The sequence below is a fragment of the Calypte anna genome, chromosome 26 (assembly GCF_003957555.1).
Source record: "Calypte anna isolate BGI_N300 chromosome 26, bCalAnn1_v1.p, whole genome shotgun sequence".
Taxonomy (NCBI): Eukaryota; Metazoa; Chordata; class Aves; order Apodiformes; family Trochilidae; genus Calypte; species Calypte anna.
In genome coordinates, this window is record NC_044271.1 from 2,828,744 (window position 1) to 2,841,739 (window position 12,996).

The 12,996-nt window shown below is 57.6% G+C and overlaps 1 protein-coding gene across 4 annotated transcripts; it reads left to right on the top strand.

Annotated features, from left to right (window-relative positions):
* Nucleotides 1-1,315: 1,315 nt before the first annotated feature.
* Nucleotides 1,316-6,018, top strand: RAB7B (RAB7B, member RAS oncogene family). 4 transcript variants are annotated; one of them, XM_030465487.1, is made up of 7 exons: nt 1,316-1,551; nt 2,757-3,010; nt 3,936-3,997; nt 4,129-4,255; nt 4,494-4,709; nt 4,992-5,117; nt 5,499-6,018. In XM_030465487.1, exons 2-7 carry the CDS (start codon nt 2,861-2,863, stop codon nt 5,577-5,579), a joined length of 762 nt encoding a protein of 253 aa, XP_030321347.1. In that variant the 5' UTR covers nt 1,316-1,551; nt 2,757-2,860; the 3' UTR covers nt 5,580-6,018. The 4 variants fall into 4 exon arrangements, with proteins under 4 accessions (XP_030321347.1, XP_030321350.1, XP_030321348.1 ...); XM_030465490.1 differs by having other exon boundaries at nt 4,992-5,048; XM_030465488.1 differs by lacking the exon at nt 1,316-1,551 and adding an exon at nt 2,492-2,629.
* The last annotated feature ends 6,978 nt before the right edge of the window (nt 6,019-12,996 follow it).

Genomic DNA, 12,996 nt, shown 5'->3' on the forward strand with positions numbered 1-12,996 from the left:
GTAAGGAAGAGACTGGAGAGACCCTGGGACTCCTTTTGTGCCACAAAACTCCTGGAACAATCCGTAATTCCTATGGAATTTTGCTTTGCTCCTTCAGAAGCCTCCGAAGACCTGGGGTGGTGGGGGGCGCACAGAGCAGCTGCTGGGCTGGCTGGGGGGGCTGTGGAGGGCTCCTGAGGGATGTGGGGGGCTGTGAAGGGTTACAGGGGGATGTGGGGGTGCTGTGTAGGGTTACAGGGGGGCGTGGGGGGCTGTGAAGGGTTGCAGGGGGATGTGGGGGGCTGCAGGGATCCCCGTGAGTCACTGCAGCCTGGGGGACTTGTTGGCAGCACAAGGGATGTGGGCAATGAGCAATCATGGCTCAATGTGATGCATCCTGGGACAGGCAGGGGAGGCAGAGAGAAGGGGAAGTGCTGAGTGGGGTTATTTTTGTCAGTGCCTTTGCTGGGTGCTCCCAGCTGACACCAAAGCCAGGCCCTGCAGCAGGGATGGCTCCAGGACAAGGTCCTGGGGTCCCCAAGGACAGGGTCCCCAAGCTCCGACTGCTGCATCTTGTGCAGAGAGGGGGGAACTTCAGGGTTGGGGCTGAGAATGGAGGAGAAAAAACAGCTCTGGTTGTTAACTTTGCAGCTGAGACTTGCAAGAAAAGAAAATATCTGCCTTGGTTGGAAAGATTGATTGTGCCACTGACCAACAGGTTCTGTAACTGGTTCCGGTATTGACTTCTCCTCAGGCTCCAGGCAGATAAGGTGCAGGGGTAGTTGGACAAAGGTCTCCTCTCCTTCTTTCAGCTTAACTCTTAGCACACCAGTTCCCCCATCCATAGGCACTGGGGCAGCATCCCCAGGGACCTCCCAATGTCCCCAGGCACTGCCCAGCAGTGAGAGGTGGCCAGGCCTGTACTCAACCAGGGTGACCCCAGAGCATCCCATGTGCTCTTGGTGGGTCTCAGGGGTCCTGTCCAGCCCTCTACCCCATGCACAGGGGATGCTCAGGGGATACTGGGAGCAAGGAGGGTCCTGCTGGCCCTGGGACAGAGGTGGCTGAACCTCCACAGGGAGCAGCTCAGTCCCTTGGGCACCTTTTGCCTTCTTCCCCTTCCCTCACTCTCCCTGCTCTGCCAGCCCATCCTCTCCCTGTCTGCACCCCTCGGGCTGTGTTTCATCATCTCCTCATTGCAGGCCCTTCCTCATTGTCACAGGGCACAAAAATGACATTTCTCTTCCTCAGAACTGCTGACTTGCTGAAGAGATCAGGACAGGAACTGTGGTTTCAAGAGCTGCCGAGCAACATCTTGGCCATCACCACCTCTCCCTCTGCTTTCAACCAGGGCCAAGTTCACTGCAGGGCCAGTCAGGAAAGCAGAGAAGCTTTGGGAAAATCCCTTTTCTTGAGAAAGCAAACAAAAGCTGTTAGCCAGGGCTGGGCACTCGGATGGGTGTGACCCCCTCCTGCCCAAAAAAAAGCAGAAGTGGCTGAGGACATCAGCTGCAGCAACCCCACTGCAGCCCCCATCTCCACGGCATGGAGCAGCACTGACCAACTGACTGGGTGAGCAACATCCATCCCACCAGCTCTGGAGGGATCCATGGAGAAGAACGAGGGCAGAAGTAGTGTAGGGAGGAGGGTTGGACCTAAAAGTCGTGCTGTGAGAGCAAAGGTGAAGCAGCACAGCGAAAATAGGCTGGAAAACAAGGATAAGGAGAGATCTGCTCCAGAGAAACATCAGACTTTTACCCACCACCGGTGAGAACTGGCTTGGGTGCTTCTCCTGCCTCATCCTAGCTCCTCCCCATACTTGCCCTGTGGGGAGAAAAAAAAAACCAACTAAACAGATTTTTCTGGCCAGACAGGTCCCAAAATTACACCTGGGGAGGAGGAGGGGTTGGTCCTGCTGAGTGCTGAGATCTTCCCTGAGATCACATGGGAGAGGTCTACAGGAAAAAAATCTGCAAAAAATAAGGACATCCAGTGGAAAAGTAAAAGCTGGGGGTCTTGGAAGGACCTAGGCACCCAAGGGTCCCCCCGTGTCCCTGTGCCAAGTGACACCACTGGTGGTTGTTGTTCAGGCTGAGGAGCCAAAAAGGATCACAGATGGGGAGTCAAATCCTATCCAATGCTTGTCAGAGGCTCAGGACCTGCCCTTGCACACTGGCAGCACAGCTGAGGTCCCCAAAACCCCACCCCCAGGAGACAGATACCAGCTCTGCTTTCTGGGGTTCCCATCCTGATGTGGGTGCTGATTGGGAGCACCTGAAGATTGGGGGTAGCAGGGATGGGGGATCCCCATACGATGGGGGGGGATTAAAAACCTCCTGCTGCCCACCCTGCCCCTCTCCTCCTGCCTGCAAAAGTGGATGAAGCCACAGAGCCCCCAGCCCCCTCCAAGGGACCCCTCCCCATCTGCTGGGCTGAGCCCCCAGCCCCACCTTGTTTGTCACTTTCCCTCTGCTGTCCCCAGCTCCCAAACCTGTTTATCCCCTCCCAAGCTGTCGGAGCTGCCCGGGCAAAGTCCAGGGTGGCTCCGGAGGACTCCGGGGATGCTGCTGATAGCTTCATCCAGCTTTTGTTCCCTAAATAACTCCCCAGCAGGAACGCAGATAAGGGCTCCCTGGAAGGTGGATAAAAAGTACGGGGGGGGGGGGGGGGGGGGGGGGGGGGAGAGGAGGGGGAAGAATCCTATGAAAGAGGCGAGGCCAAAAGTCAATCCCAAACCCCAGGAGGTGAGCAGAGCTTTGTTCTCTTTCCCCTACCAGACCCCTGACTGGGGTGAACCCAGCAGAATTCCGGAGCTGAGGGAAAGTCCGGGACATCCCAGAACCCGCCCGCGGCTCCGCAGGATCTCAGCCCCTTTCTGCTGATGTCACAGCCCGGGGCCCCGCAGCCTTTCCCGGGATTCAGTGACGGCTGCCCTGGCCTGGAGCCTTCTCCTTCTCTTCTTCCCAGCCCAGGACACCGGTTGGATCCCAGCCCAGAGCCTCGGCAGCCCCGCAGACGGATGCCCCGGCAGGTGAGTGATGTGCGGGGCTGAGCACGGGGTTCCCCGGAGCCAGAGGCCAAAAACACTTCGGGAAACTCCATTTTGGGTTGAAAACTGGCCTCCCAAAAAAAAAAAAAACCAACTCTCTCCGGCAAAGAGGGCTGGGAAGTTCGGGCGTGCTGAGACCTGAGGCTCTGCCTGTGCCAGCGCTGGGCTGGCAGGGGGATGCGGGAGAGCCTGGAGCCCCCCAAACCCCCCCAATCCCCAGAGGCGGCCGGGCAGGGGCGATGTGTGCGGGGGGGATCGGCGTGAGACTGGACAACGCATCGAGGAAAAATGCAGGGTTGAGGCTGTCAGCTTTTCCATCCGTTCCTCGGACGGTGCCGTTCCCAGCGCTGCCACAATGACACCGCAGGATGCTCGTCCCCGCCTGGGGAGGGGGCTCGGGGCTCCTGCCGGGCACAAAGCACTTGGGGACACCAGGACATGTTGGGAACTCAGCCTGCAGGGAAGGTTTTGGGGTGCTCCTGGGCTGGGTGTCATCCCTGGGCTGTGCCTGCTGGCCAGGGGGCTTTGGGATGTATGATTTCACAGTCCCCTTCCCAACCCACCCCCTCCCCCGTGTGCCAGGTTTAGGGGGAGGGAGGGAAGGGAAGGCAGGGAAGTTGCTGGCAGCAGCTTTCAGGGTTGATGATTTGGTGCTTCGTGTCTGGACGTGCAAGGGCACCGGGAGCCAACTCTGGGAGGTGTTGTGGGCTGGGCTGAACTCAGCACGGGGGTTTCTGTCCCTTCCACAACTGGGATGCAGGCACAGCACGGACATGGGACATGAGAATGGCTGAGGTGGGAGCAGAGAAAAGCTGTGGCTGCCCTGACACCTCTGTCAGCACCGTGGGGCTCATGGGGGTCTGATCCCATCCCTGCAGCAGGGTGATTCCCCCCTCTGATCCCACAGGGCCCGTCAATGGATACCAACAAGAAGGTGGATCTGAAGATAATCATCATAGGAGCTCTGGGGTAAGAGCTGCACTGGGGATGGGAGGGGGGGTCCTGGGGGATTGGTGCAGAGCCCTCTCCTTGCTGCCACTGATCCCTTGAGCCTGGCTTTGCAGCTCAAATCCTTAGCCATGCCCCTTCCCTCCCTCCAGTGTGGGCAAAACCTCCCTCCTGCACCAGTACGTGCACAAAACCTTTTACGAGGACTATCGCACCACGCTGGGTGCCAGCATCCTCACCAAAGTCCTGGCTGTGGACAACACCTCCCTGAAACTGCAGGTGAGCAGGGCTGGGACTGCCTTGGGTGTCAGCCCCCATCCTGCCAGCATGTGTCCCTCCGTGTCCCGCTGTCCCCAGGTGCCCACTGGTGGATACTGGGATGGATTTGTAGGGCTTGGTTTTCAGCAGCTCTGAGCATCCCTGAACGATGCTGGGATCAGAGCTGAGTTCTGGGGGGCTCAGCACCCCCCTGGCTGCTCCTGTCTTGTGTCTATACCTGTGCCCTTCTCTGCCCTAGATCTGGGACACGGGAGGACAGGAGAGGTTCCGATCCATGGTGTCAACTTTTTACAAAGGCTCAGATGGCTGCATGCTGGCCTTTGATGTGACAGACAGGGAGTCCTTTGAGTCCCTGGACAACTGGAGAAACGACTTCCTGGACAAGGTCATCCCAAGGGAGCAAGATTTCCCCATGGTGGTGCTGGGGAACAAAATAGACATCTGTGACAGGCAGGTAAGGGCAGAGGGGAGCTGGGACACCAGGGCTGAGCCTCAGGCACACGTGGAAACCAGGGCTCTGGGCAAGGAGCTGCTGGGCTCCCCTGCATCCCTCCGAGGGGACAAGCAGCATCCCCCCTGTGTTGTCCCCACTATAGGCAGAAGGAGCATCTCAGAGAGCTGCCTGCACCCTGCCCTCCCCCAGCAGGGCAAGGAGAATCCCTCTGCAAACCCCCCCAGCATCTCCGAGCAGCCCTGGGCTGGGCTGGGTGGTGGCTCCATCCTTCTTTGTCCCCAGGTCCCCAAGGAGACAGCCTCAGCCTGGTGCAAGGAGAAGGACATCCCTTATTTCGAGGTCAGTGCCAAGAACAACATCAACGTGGCAGAGGCTTTTGAGACCCTGGCAAAGCAGGCACTTAGCACGGTGAGCACCCTGACCCCCACCCCGTGGGGAGTTCTCACCCCGTGGGTGAGAAGTTGGAGGAGAGCCCCAGGGCAGAGAAACAGCAGAGTTTCAGCTCTTAAAATAGATCTTCAAGGGGTTGGGAAAGGAAAAGTGTAGTTGTTCCTCTCTGCTGATGGGAGCAGGGTGTGTGGCCACGCTCAGCATGCCAGCACTGTCCTCTAGTGGCCACCTCACGGGGACATTCGTGTCCCCACATCAAGCAGGAGGAGCCTTGCTCCTCGGCTGAGCCAGGGTGGGCTTTTCCCTTGGTTTTGTCTTGACTGGGGACTGAACCTCTGCTCCCCAAGCTGGCTCTGAGCTGACATCACTCCCCCTTTCTCTTCTCTGCTTTTTTTCCAGCATAAAGGGATTTTTGAGAGCTATTTAACTGACTCCATCAAACTCACCCCCCACGACAAGCCCAAGAAGAAATGTTGCTGAGCCAGGCACGCTGCAGCACCCCGGGCTGTCCCAGCCCAGCTCCTCGGGATGCCCAAGGGGGTCTGTGCCCCCAGACCACCCCAGCATGGCCACAGGGGGTGGCCAGGCCAGGACATGGGACAGTGGTGGCCCCGTCCCTCTTGATCCACTGATGTCTGGCACCTGAGTGGGTGATGATGCCCCTGCAGTGACAGTGCCAGGGAGCCCTTGGTGCTCCCGATGGCCAGAGACTCCCTTGGCCCAAAGGTGACCCTTCCCAGCACACAGACTGGTGGCCCTGACACTCACGGTGTGTGGGGGCTGCCCTGGGGCTGGTGGCCATGGCATGGGGCTGAGAGCAGCCTGGGGTCAGGAACTGCCTCAGTTTCTCCTGTTGTCATGCACAAACCTCCCCTGCCTCACTGGTGAGGATCCTCTGTAAAGCACTTTGTCAGGGATTCTTTTTTTAAAAAAGAAATTAAATATTTTGGGTTTATTTATACCAACGTGTCACTAAACACTCCTCTGGTCCCATGGGGTGGGAGCTCTGGGCTCAGCCCCCTGGTCCCTGCTCCTGACTTCTCTCCAGGTAGCCCAGCAGCTCTGAGCCTGTGCCAGCTCCTCGGGGCAGGGGGTAACTTCTGGGGGGATGGATTTTTAATTTTTTTTATTTTTCCCAGTACAAATTTTGGGTCGGGGAGGGAGGAGGCCCCCGGAAAGGATTCCAGGTGGGTGTGCAGCAGTGGCAGGGTGGCTGTCAGCAGAGGGAGCCCAGCCCAGCTTCTGTTCCCTTCCACAATCCATCCCACTCTGTCTGGGGCACCTGCAAAGGATGGAGCTGGGCAGAGGGGTGGCAGTGCCCACCCTGTGCCACCCTCCCTGCATCCCTGGGGCTACAGCTTGGTGCAGAGCTGGGGGACTGGATGGACCCAGGGAGACCCCTGGGTGGGCACCTGCCCCACAGCTGCCTGGGCAGCTCTGCATGGGACCTCCTGCCCTCTTGTCACCCTTTTCCAGAGCCACCCACACTGACCCCAGTGGTCCCACAGGACTCCCCAGGGGCCGTGGGGGTCTCTGTTATGGTCCCAACCCTTCCCTGAGCCAGAGCCCCACCATGGCAGTTCCCACTCAGGACCACCAAGCTGTGACACAGCCTGGGGACAGCACCCACCTGGGTGGGCTGGCAGCAGGGCACAGGGGGGGTGTTGGCAGGGTGACACTGAGCAAGAGCTTGGCACAGGGGGGCAGGGGGGGCTGTGGTGCCACGATGCCCCTGCCAGCCTGGAGAGGCACAAGGGATGGTCCCACCCTGCTCCTTGTGCAATGCTCAGCTTGTTTATTTGGGCACCAGGCCGGGGAGAGGATTTGTCCCTTACTATCAGAGGAAGGGGGAATTAACTCTTTCTTCCCTGAGCTCTGCACACCCTCTGTCCCTCTCTCCCAGAGGCAGCTGGAGAGCATCACCCGGTGGGGCTGGGTAGCCCACCCAGAGCCCCCTCCTGCTCCCAGCACAGCCAGAGTGCTCTGAGGGGGCTGTTGGGACACTGGGGATTAATCAGCATCCCTCTCAATGGCCATATTGTTCCTAATTACACTCCCAGTGCTGGAGGCAGAGGCAAACTTGGTCTGTTTAATTCCAGCAAGCTGCAATTTGGACACCCAGAGCTGAGCAGGTCAAGCAAACGTGGGTGCTCCTTCAGCTGGGGTTGGCACATGCCTGGGGCTGCACCCAATGGCTGCTGAAGCCCGGGAGCTGTCAGGATCTGCGGTGGCATCACTGAGACCCCAAGCATCACACCCTGCAGATGTTCTACCTGCAGCCATCTAGATGTTCTTCTCCCTCCATCCCTCCTGTTTAGGAGCACAACGTGGTCCTGTCAGCCCAGCAGCCCTGGGGTCACCCGAGGAATCCTCATTCCAGACAGACCAGGAGCCTGAGTGGGGTGGCCCAGGGCCAGGCAGGATGCTGGCAGGAGCAGCCAGAGGTGCTAAGCTGGTAACACTACCCGGGGGGAGAAACATGATAAAGGAGGGGGGGGGTTGGTTTGCAATGTGTAGGATTAACAAGGTCAGCTGGAGAATTTTTTCTCAGGGTGAAAATCAAAGGGGAAAAAATATTTGCCTTGTGTGAGTCAGTGAGTTCCTGCACAGCCAGAGGCACCAGCTCATCCCGGCAGAGAGCCTAGCTCAAGGTGAGCATCAAGGAACCAAATCAACCTGAGCTCTCCCACTCCAGGCTGCTGTAATTAATAAGTCAAAAATCCCTCCCTGCTGTGATCCTGGGTTCTCTGCTTCGCTTGGCTGGGCCAGCACAGCCAGGCTGCCCCTCTGCATCTGCAGGGTTCCCACAAAAAACCCAGCAAATCCCCAGCCGAGGATGCTGATAACTGAGGGGAAACCATCTCACAGGGCTGCCCCCATCACCTGCAGGACCCCAAATCCTGCACTTTCCTTCAGTGCTTCTGAGGTCCCATTGCTCCTGGGAGCTCTTCCTCTCCTCCTCCAACCCCCAGCACTGGAAAAATGCAGCGTGTGCTCCCCGTTATCTCCTGTAAGCAGAGCAGAGGAGTTCTGGCTGGTTCCCGAGGTGGGAGCCTGTTGGGAGGCTGTGGATTTGCATCACAAAGTGCCTGGCTGGAGGCTGACAGCGGCTCCTCTGCCTCTCCCTGCCCGCAGACACGTCCCAGCCCTGTCCCTCCAGCTGCCCCAGCCTCTGGCACCTCCAGGAATTAAATTGTCTCAGTCAGCTTGGGATAGGGAGAGTAAAGGAGCCTAAAATCTGCAAAGCAGATTTTTTAAAAGAAAAAAAAAATCAACTTTTCCTGTTACAAAGGAGCTAGGATCGAGAGCAGCGCAGCAGCCTCAGCCACTGCCAGACGAAATCAAACATCATAAAACCCCCAGAGGTTCAAAGGCACAGGTGGCCTTTCAAGAGCTTACAACATGAAAAATAAACCCATGGCACCTTACCCCTTCCCTCCAGTGCCACGGGAGGAGTTTTGCCACTGCAGGTGCCATGCTGGGAGGTGCTGGTGGCAGCCCCGTCCCCGTGCCGGGCACCACAGGCTCAGCAGCTCCGGGTTTGGCATCCCGGGGTGGCACGGAGCATCCCGAGGAGCCCTGGCACCTCCCGTGCTGCCCTGCACCAGTGCTGCTGAGGCTGGGAATTATCTGAATAACTACTCTTTGTTTCCTCCATCACTGCCCCATTATTCCACCTCGACCGAGCCCGTGGCGGGTGACACCAATGGGATTTGTGTCACTGTCCCCCCCCCTCTCCATGGCTGGAAGCACAGGCAGGGGAGAGAAGATGCTATCCCCTCACCCTTTGCTTCATTGCCCACCTACTCGCTGCAAATACTGATGTTTCTCCTCCAAACCCACCCCAGGGCAGCTGCTCTTGCCCTGCCCCAGCCCGTGTCCCCGTGCGGGGTGGTGCGGGGCTGTCCCCGGGGCTGGGGGGACACAGCAGCTCTGTGAGCAGGCACGTACAGAGGATTAGGGGCTGTGGCCGTTCCCAGGGTCAGCTCAGGTCCCTGCTGAAGTCAGCAGAGAGTCCCAAGCCTCAGGAGTCCCTGCAGCCACGTGTGGGACAGCAGCAAAGTGCATTCTGGTGCCAGCCCCTCTGGGACGGGCAAGTTTGCTTCCCAAGGGATGCACCAAGGTCCTGGGGGGCACTGGCTGGGTCAGGGCTCTGCTTGAAGGCTTTAGCACCCCTCACCATAGTCAGTGTTAAAGCCCTGCAGAAAATCTGAGTGCTGCAGAGAGGATCTTGTGCACGGGCCAGAGCCTTGTGCAGGGGGTGGGCAGGAGGAACAGCAGCAAAAGCATCTCAGAGAAACCCAGGGAGATGCTTTCACCAGGGTGGGATTGCTCCCTCTGCAAAGGGGGCAGCCCATGGGCTCACCAGCTCCCAGATTCCCTTCCTTTTGGCTTCTCGTGGGCTGAACTCTGTCCTGAGTGAGCAGGGACAGATGTGAACCATGATGACTTCACCAACAATAAGTGCAGGCACCTTCTCCTTGCTCTCCTGGCTGAGCCTTCTTGGCTCCCACAAAGCACACGAAGCCACCAGCACCCCTGGGGACAAGGCCAGAGCAGACCCAGACCCAGGGCATTAGTGGACCAGGGCTCCATCCTCCCTGCAAGGTGCAGGGCAGGGAACTGCTCTCCAGACAGATTTTTCCCAGGAATTGTGTCCCGCTGGCCTGAAGTGACTTCTCCAGATTTAAATGCCCAATGGCTCTTTTTAGTCACCCCCAGATGGCTCCTGGCCTGGTGCCACCACTGTCCAGCCATGGCTGCAGCACAACAACCCAGAACTCCTGCTGAAGGCAAAGAGTTCTGCCAGCTCTTTCACCAAAAAGCCAGAGCTTGATGTCCCTAATCAGGGACACACACACACACAGGACCTCCAGGCAGCCCTCCTCCCTCCAAACACCTGAGTGTCTCTGAAGACGTTGACCTCAGAGCCCTGAGGAATGAGAGGTTTTTATTTGGCTTCTTATCTCCCACCGCTGAAGTTTGAGCATCTGGGCCCTCAGGAGCTGCCCGAGGCCACAGCACAGGCAGTGGCTGCAGCTTGGTGGCTCCTCTGGGACCACGTCCCCTGCTCACCCCTGCTCCAGCAGCTTCTCCACCTGGCACAAACCCTGGAGTCAAGGAGGAGGGAGCAGCTGCGTGTTGCTGAGCTTCTCCCAAACTCCTCCATACACCTTCCCATATTTTTTAGGGGGGCAAAGATTCCTCTTTGCTCTTGCTTTTTTTTTTTTTTTTTTTTTTTTTTTTAACGTTGGAAAACCTCCCTTTGCTGGAATTCAATTGTTTCTGCTAAAAAGCCTCATTTTGGTTGACTCTCCTATATCAAAGGGTGGCCAGAAAACCTCAGGGGGGGAAGCAGTGAGCAGAGTGGGGGAGGTAGAGCCCGGATTCCAGCCCATCACCATCCTCACAGGCAGCCCGCGGCCCGGGGGCCACCGCGCATTTTTGTCCGAAGGTGCGGGCTGGGGCTGCTCCCCACCCAACCCTGGGACCAGATCCTCAGCTTTTTCTGGGCCTTGGGCAGCCGTGTGCTCCCCGGGAGAAGGCAGCTATCTTGTACCTCTTTTCCAAACAAGATAACAGCCCTTGCTCAAGGGCAGCAGAGGCAGAGCTGGGGCTGAGGCTGTCAGCAGACTCTGGCCGGGTCAGCCTCAGCACTTAGATGAGGACAAACAACTCAGGAACTGCCATCCACATGCCATCCCTGTTCCGTGGTGATCTCCAGGAGCTGCCCCCATGTGCAGCAAGGTTTTCTCAGGGATGATCCCTGCTCTGGAGGCTCCTGCTCTGCTCCAGAAGGTCCTTGGGGTTGGTACCAAGGCAGCAGAACGTGCTCTGCTCCCCCAGCCAGGATGTTTCACGCTGCTAAGGCTTCAATTTGGGGCTGGATTTGTATGGTGTGCTTGTGCCAGCTCTGCTGTGGCCCCAGGGCTCTCCTGGGAGGAGATCTCTTTCCAGAGACAAGTTGCTTGTCCCACAGACACGTGCAGAGGACACAGTCCCATCAGGAGGCCACCTCTCCCCTTGCCTTTGGAGATGTTCCTGCAGGGCTCGGGCAGGTTGTAAAGGCCATGTGCAGATGAAACATGGCAATTCCCTCTGGTAGATAACCTGAAAGCTGCAGAGCCTCTCCCCAGCTCTAAGTTCACACTAGGGAATGCACTGCACATCCCTGTGGATGGCTGAGCCATCAGGGAAGCTTTGAACCTCCCGAAGTCTCTCTGCATTCCACCTTTTATTTGGGCTCTGTCAATAAGCCCACCATCTCCCTCCAGGACATCATCCTCCTCCTTCCTCCATGGATAAAGCTCTGTGCCAGCTGGTGAGACCAACCAAGTGTCCCTGCATCCCAGGGAAAATCCCACGAGGAGTTAAAAGCTGGAAGTTGCCTTTCAGGCCAGCCCTGTGGCTCCATCACCCGGCACCACGGAGCCAGCAGCTCGGGCACTTCTCGTGGCCTCCAGCCCAGGCCCTGGGCCAGAAGGAAACCATGATAACCAGTCCTTGGGAATGTCCCTGCTGCAGCCAGGCTCTGCATGGTGACACAGGTGGGTGACACTGCTGGCAGGTGGCAGGGCAGAGCATCCAGCAGCATCCAGCGCTCTGCTCCAGGATCTGCCACCTCCTTCCTGATCCCTGCAGGAATTCATCAGCTCTCTGCTCTCCCCCACCCCGGGCTGAGGTGCACTGCTGGTGCCTGAAGGGACAGGCAGGCAGGCAGGGCAGCAGGTCCCACCACCAGCAGAACTCCACGGAACCATCCCCCTCCACCCCAGGAATGCTCTGCCCATCCCCACCGCCTCTAACCCCAGGGTTCCAGGGAAGCTTTCTCACCCTCTCCAGCAGTAAATCACCCCTGAGTTATTACCCTCATTAAGAGCAATATATGTGCTAATATTAATCACCTGCAAATAAATCTGCTCCTTCCAGCACCTGGCACCTGTTGTTATCAGAGCAGAGGATAAGCACCTGTGCACCCAGGGCTCCCTGTCTGACTTGGGGAAGTCCGTGTGTCCATCTTTCCATCTCCCAGTGCCTCCCAGAGTTCTGAGCAGCTCTGGTGCTCCCTGGAAATTTGTGGACACATCCCAGCAGAGTGGCTTGGGCCACACAGGGCAAGTTGGGCCAAAGCAGAAAGCAGCAGAATCAGAGTTATATTTTTAGTTGCTGAAAGTGGAATTTGACCAGAACTGCACCACCTGTTGCAAGAAACGTCAAAGGACCATCAGTGCCTGTGCGGGACTGGTTTCTCCATAGGGCAAAACTCTTCAGTTACCTGATTACACCCACCAGAACTTTGGAATAGCAGCAGGGACCTGCCAGCCCTCCCCAAGCACTGGGAACTGGTGGTGAGTCTGTCTGTGTGGGAGGGACACCTGGATTGGGAAGGGACAGAACAAGAGTGAAGGTCTCGTGTAAATTATCCCCTGGGGGCAAATTACCTTGCCCTGGATAAAGAATTTCCTTGGGTTTTTCCAGTGCTGGGTGGGCAGGAAACCCAACAAGATGCACTTTATCCTGCCAGTGTCCCAGCCCAAGCCCTAACATCTGCACCACATCTGCACCACTGGGTCCTTTTGGTCAGCTGAGGAAATAGAGAGGGAAAAAAATCTTTAATTGGTGGAGCTCTACTCCAAAATGTTCCAGTTGAAATAGCAGAAAAGTCTCTTGTAGTATTGGTTGATTGTCCAGGCAGCTCAGCAGTGCCAGCAGAGATGCTGCTTGCTCTCCTCCCGTGGTACCTCGTGGGCAGGACACTGTGACCAGGCCCTCTGGTGACCCAGATCCCTGTGGCTGGGACCACAGCAAATGCTCATGGGCAGGTCCTCCTGCCATGGCACTTGTGTCCTTTTCACAGGCTCCGTGCCTATCAGGCTGCCCTTAAAAAAAAAGAAAA

What these genes read in the sequence shown, in the direction of transcription:
- RAB7B (XM_030465487.1), top strand. Translation starts at nt 2,861, where the DNA reads ATGTCACAGCCCGGGGCCCCGCAGCCTTTCCCGGGATTCAGTGACGGC. An exon ending in GCAGACGGATGCCCCGGCAG is followed by an intron (nt 3,011 to 3,935) that starts GTGAGTGATGTG and finishes CTGATCCCACAG; the next exon opens with GGCCCGTCAATGGATACCAA. An exon ending in ACACCTCCCTGAAACTGCAG is followed by an intron (nt 4,256 to 4,493) that starts GTGAGCAGGGCT and finishes TCTCTGCCCTAG; the next exon opens with ATCTGGGACACGGGAGGACA.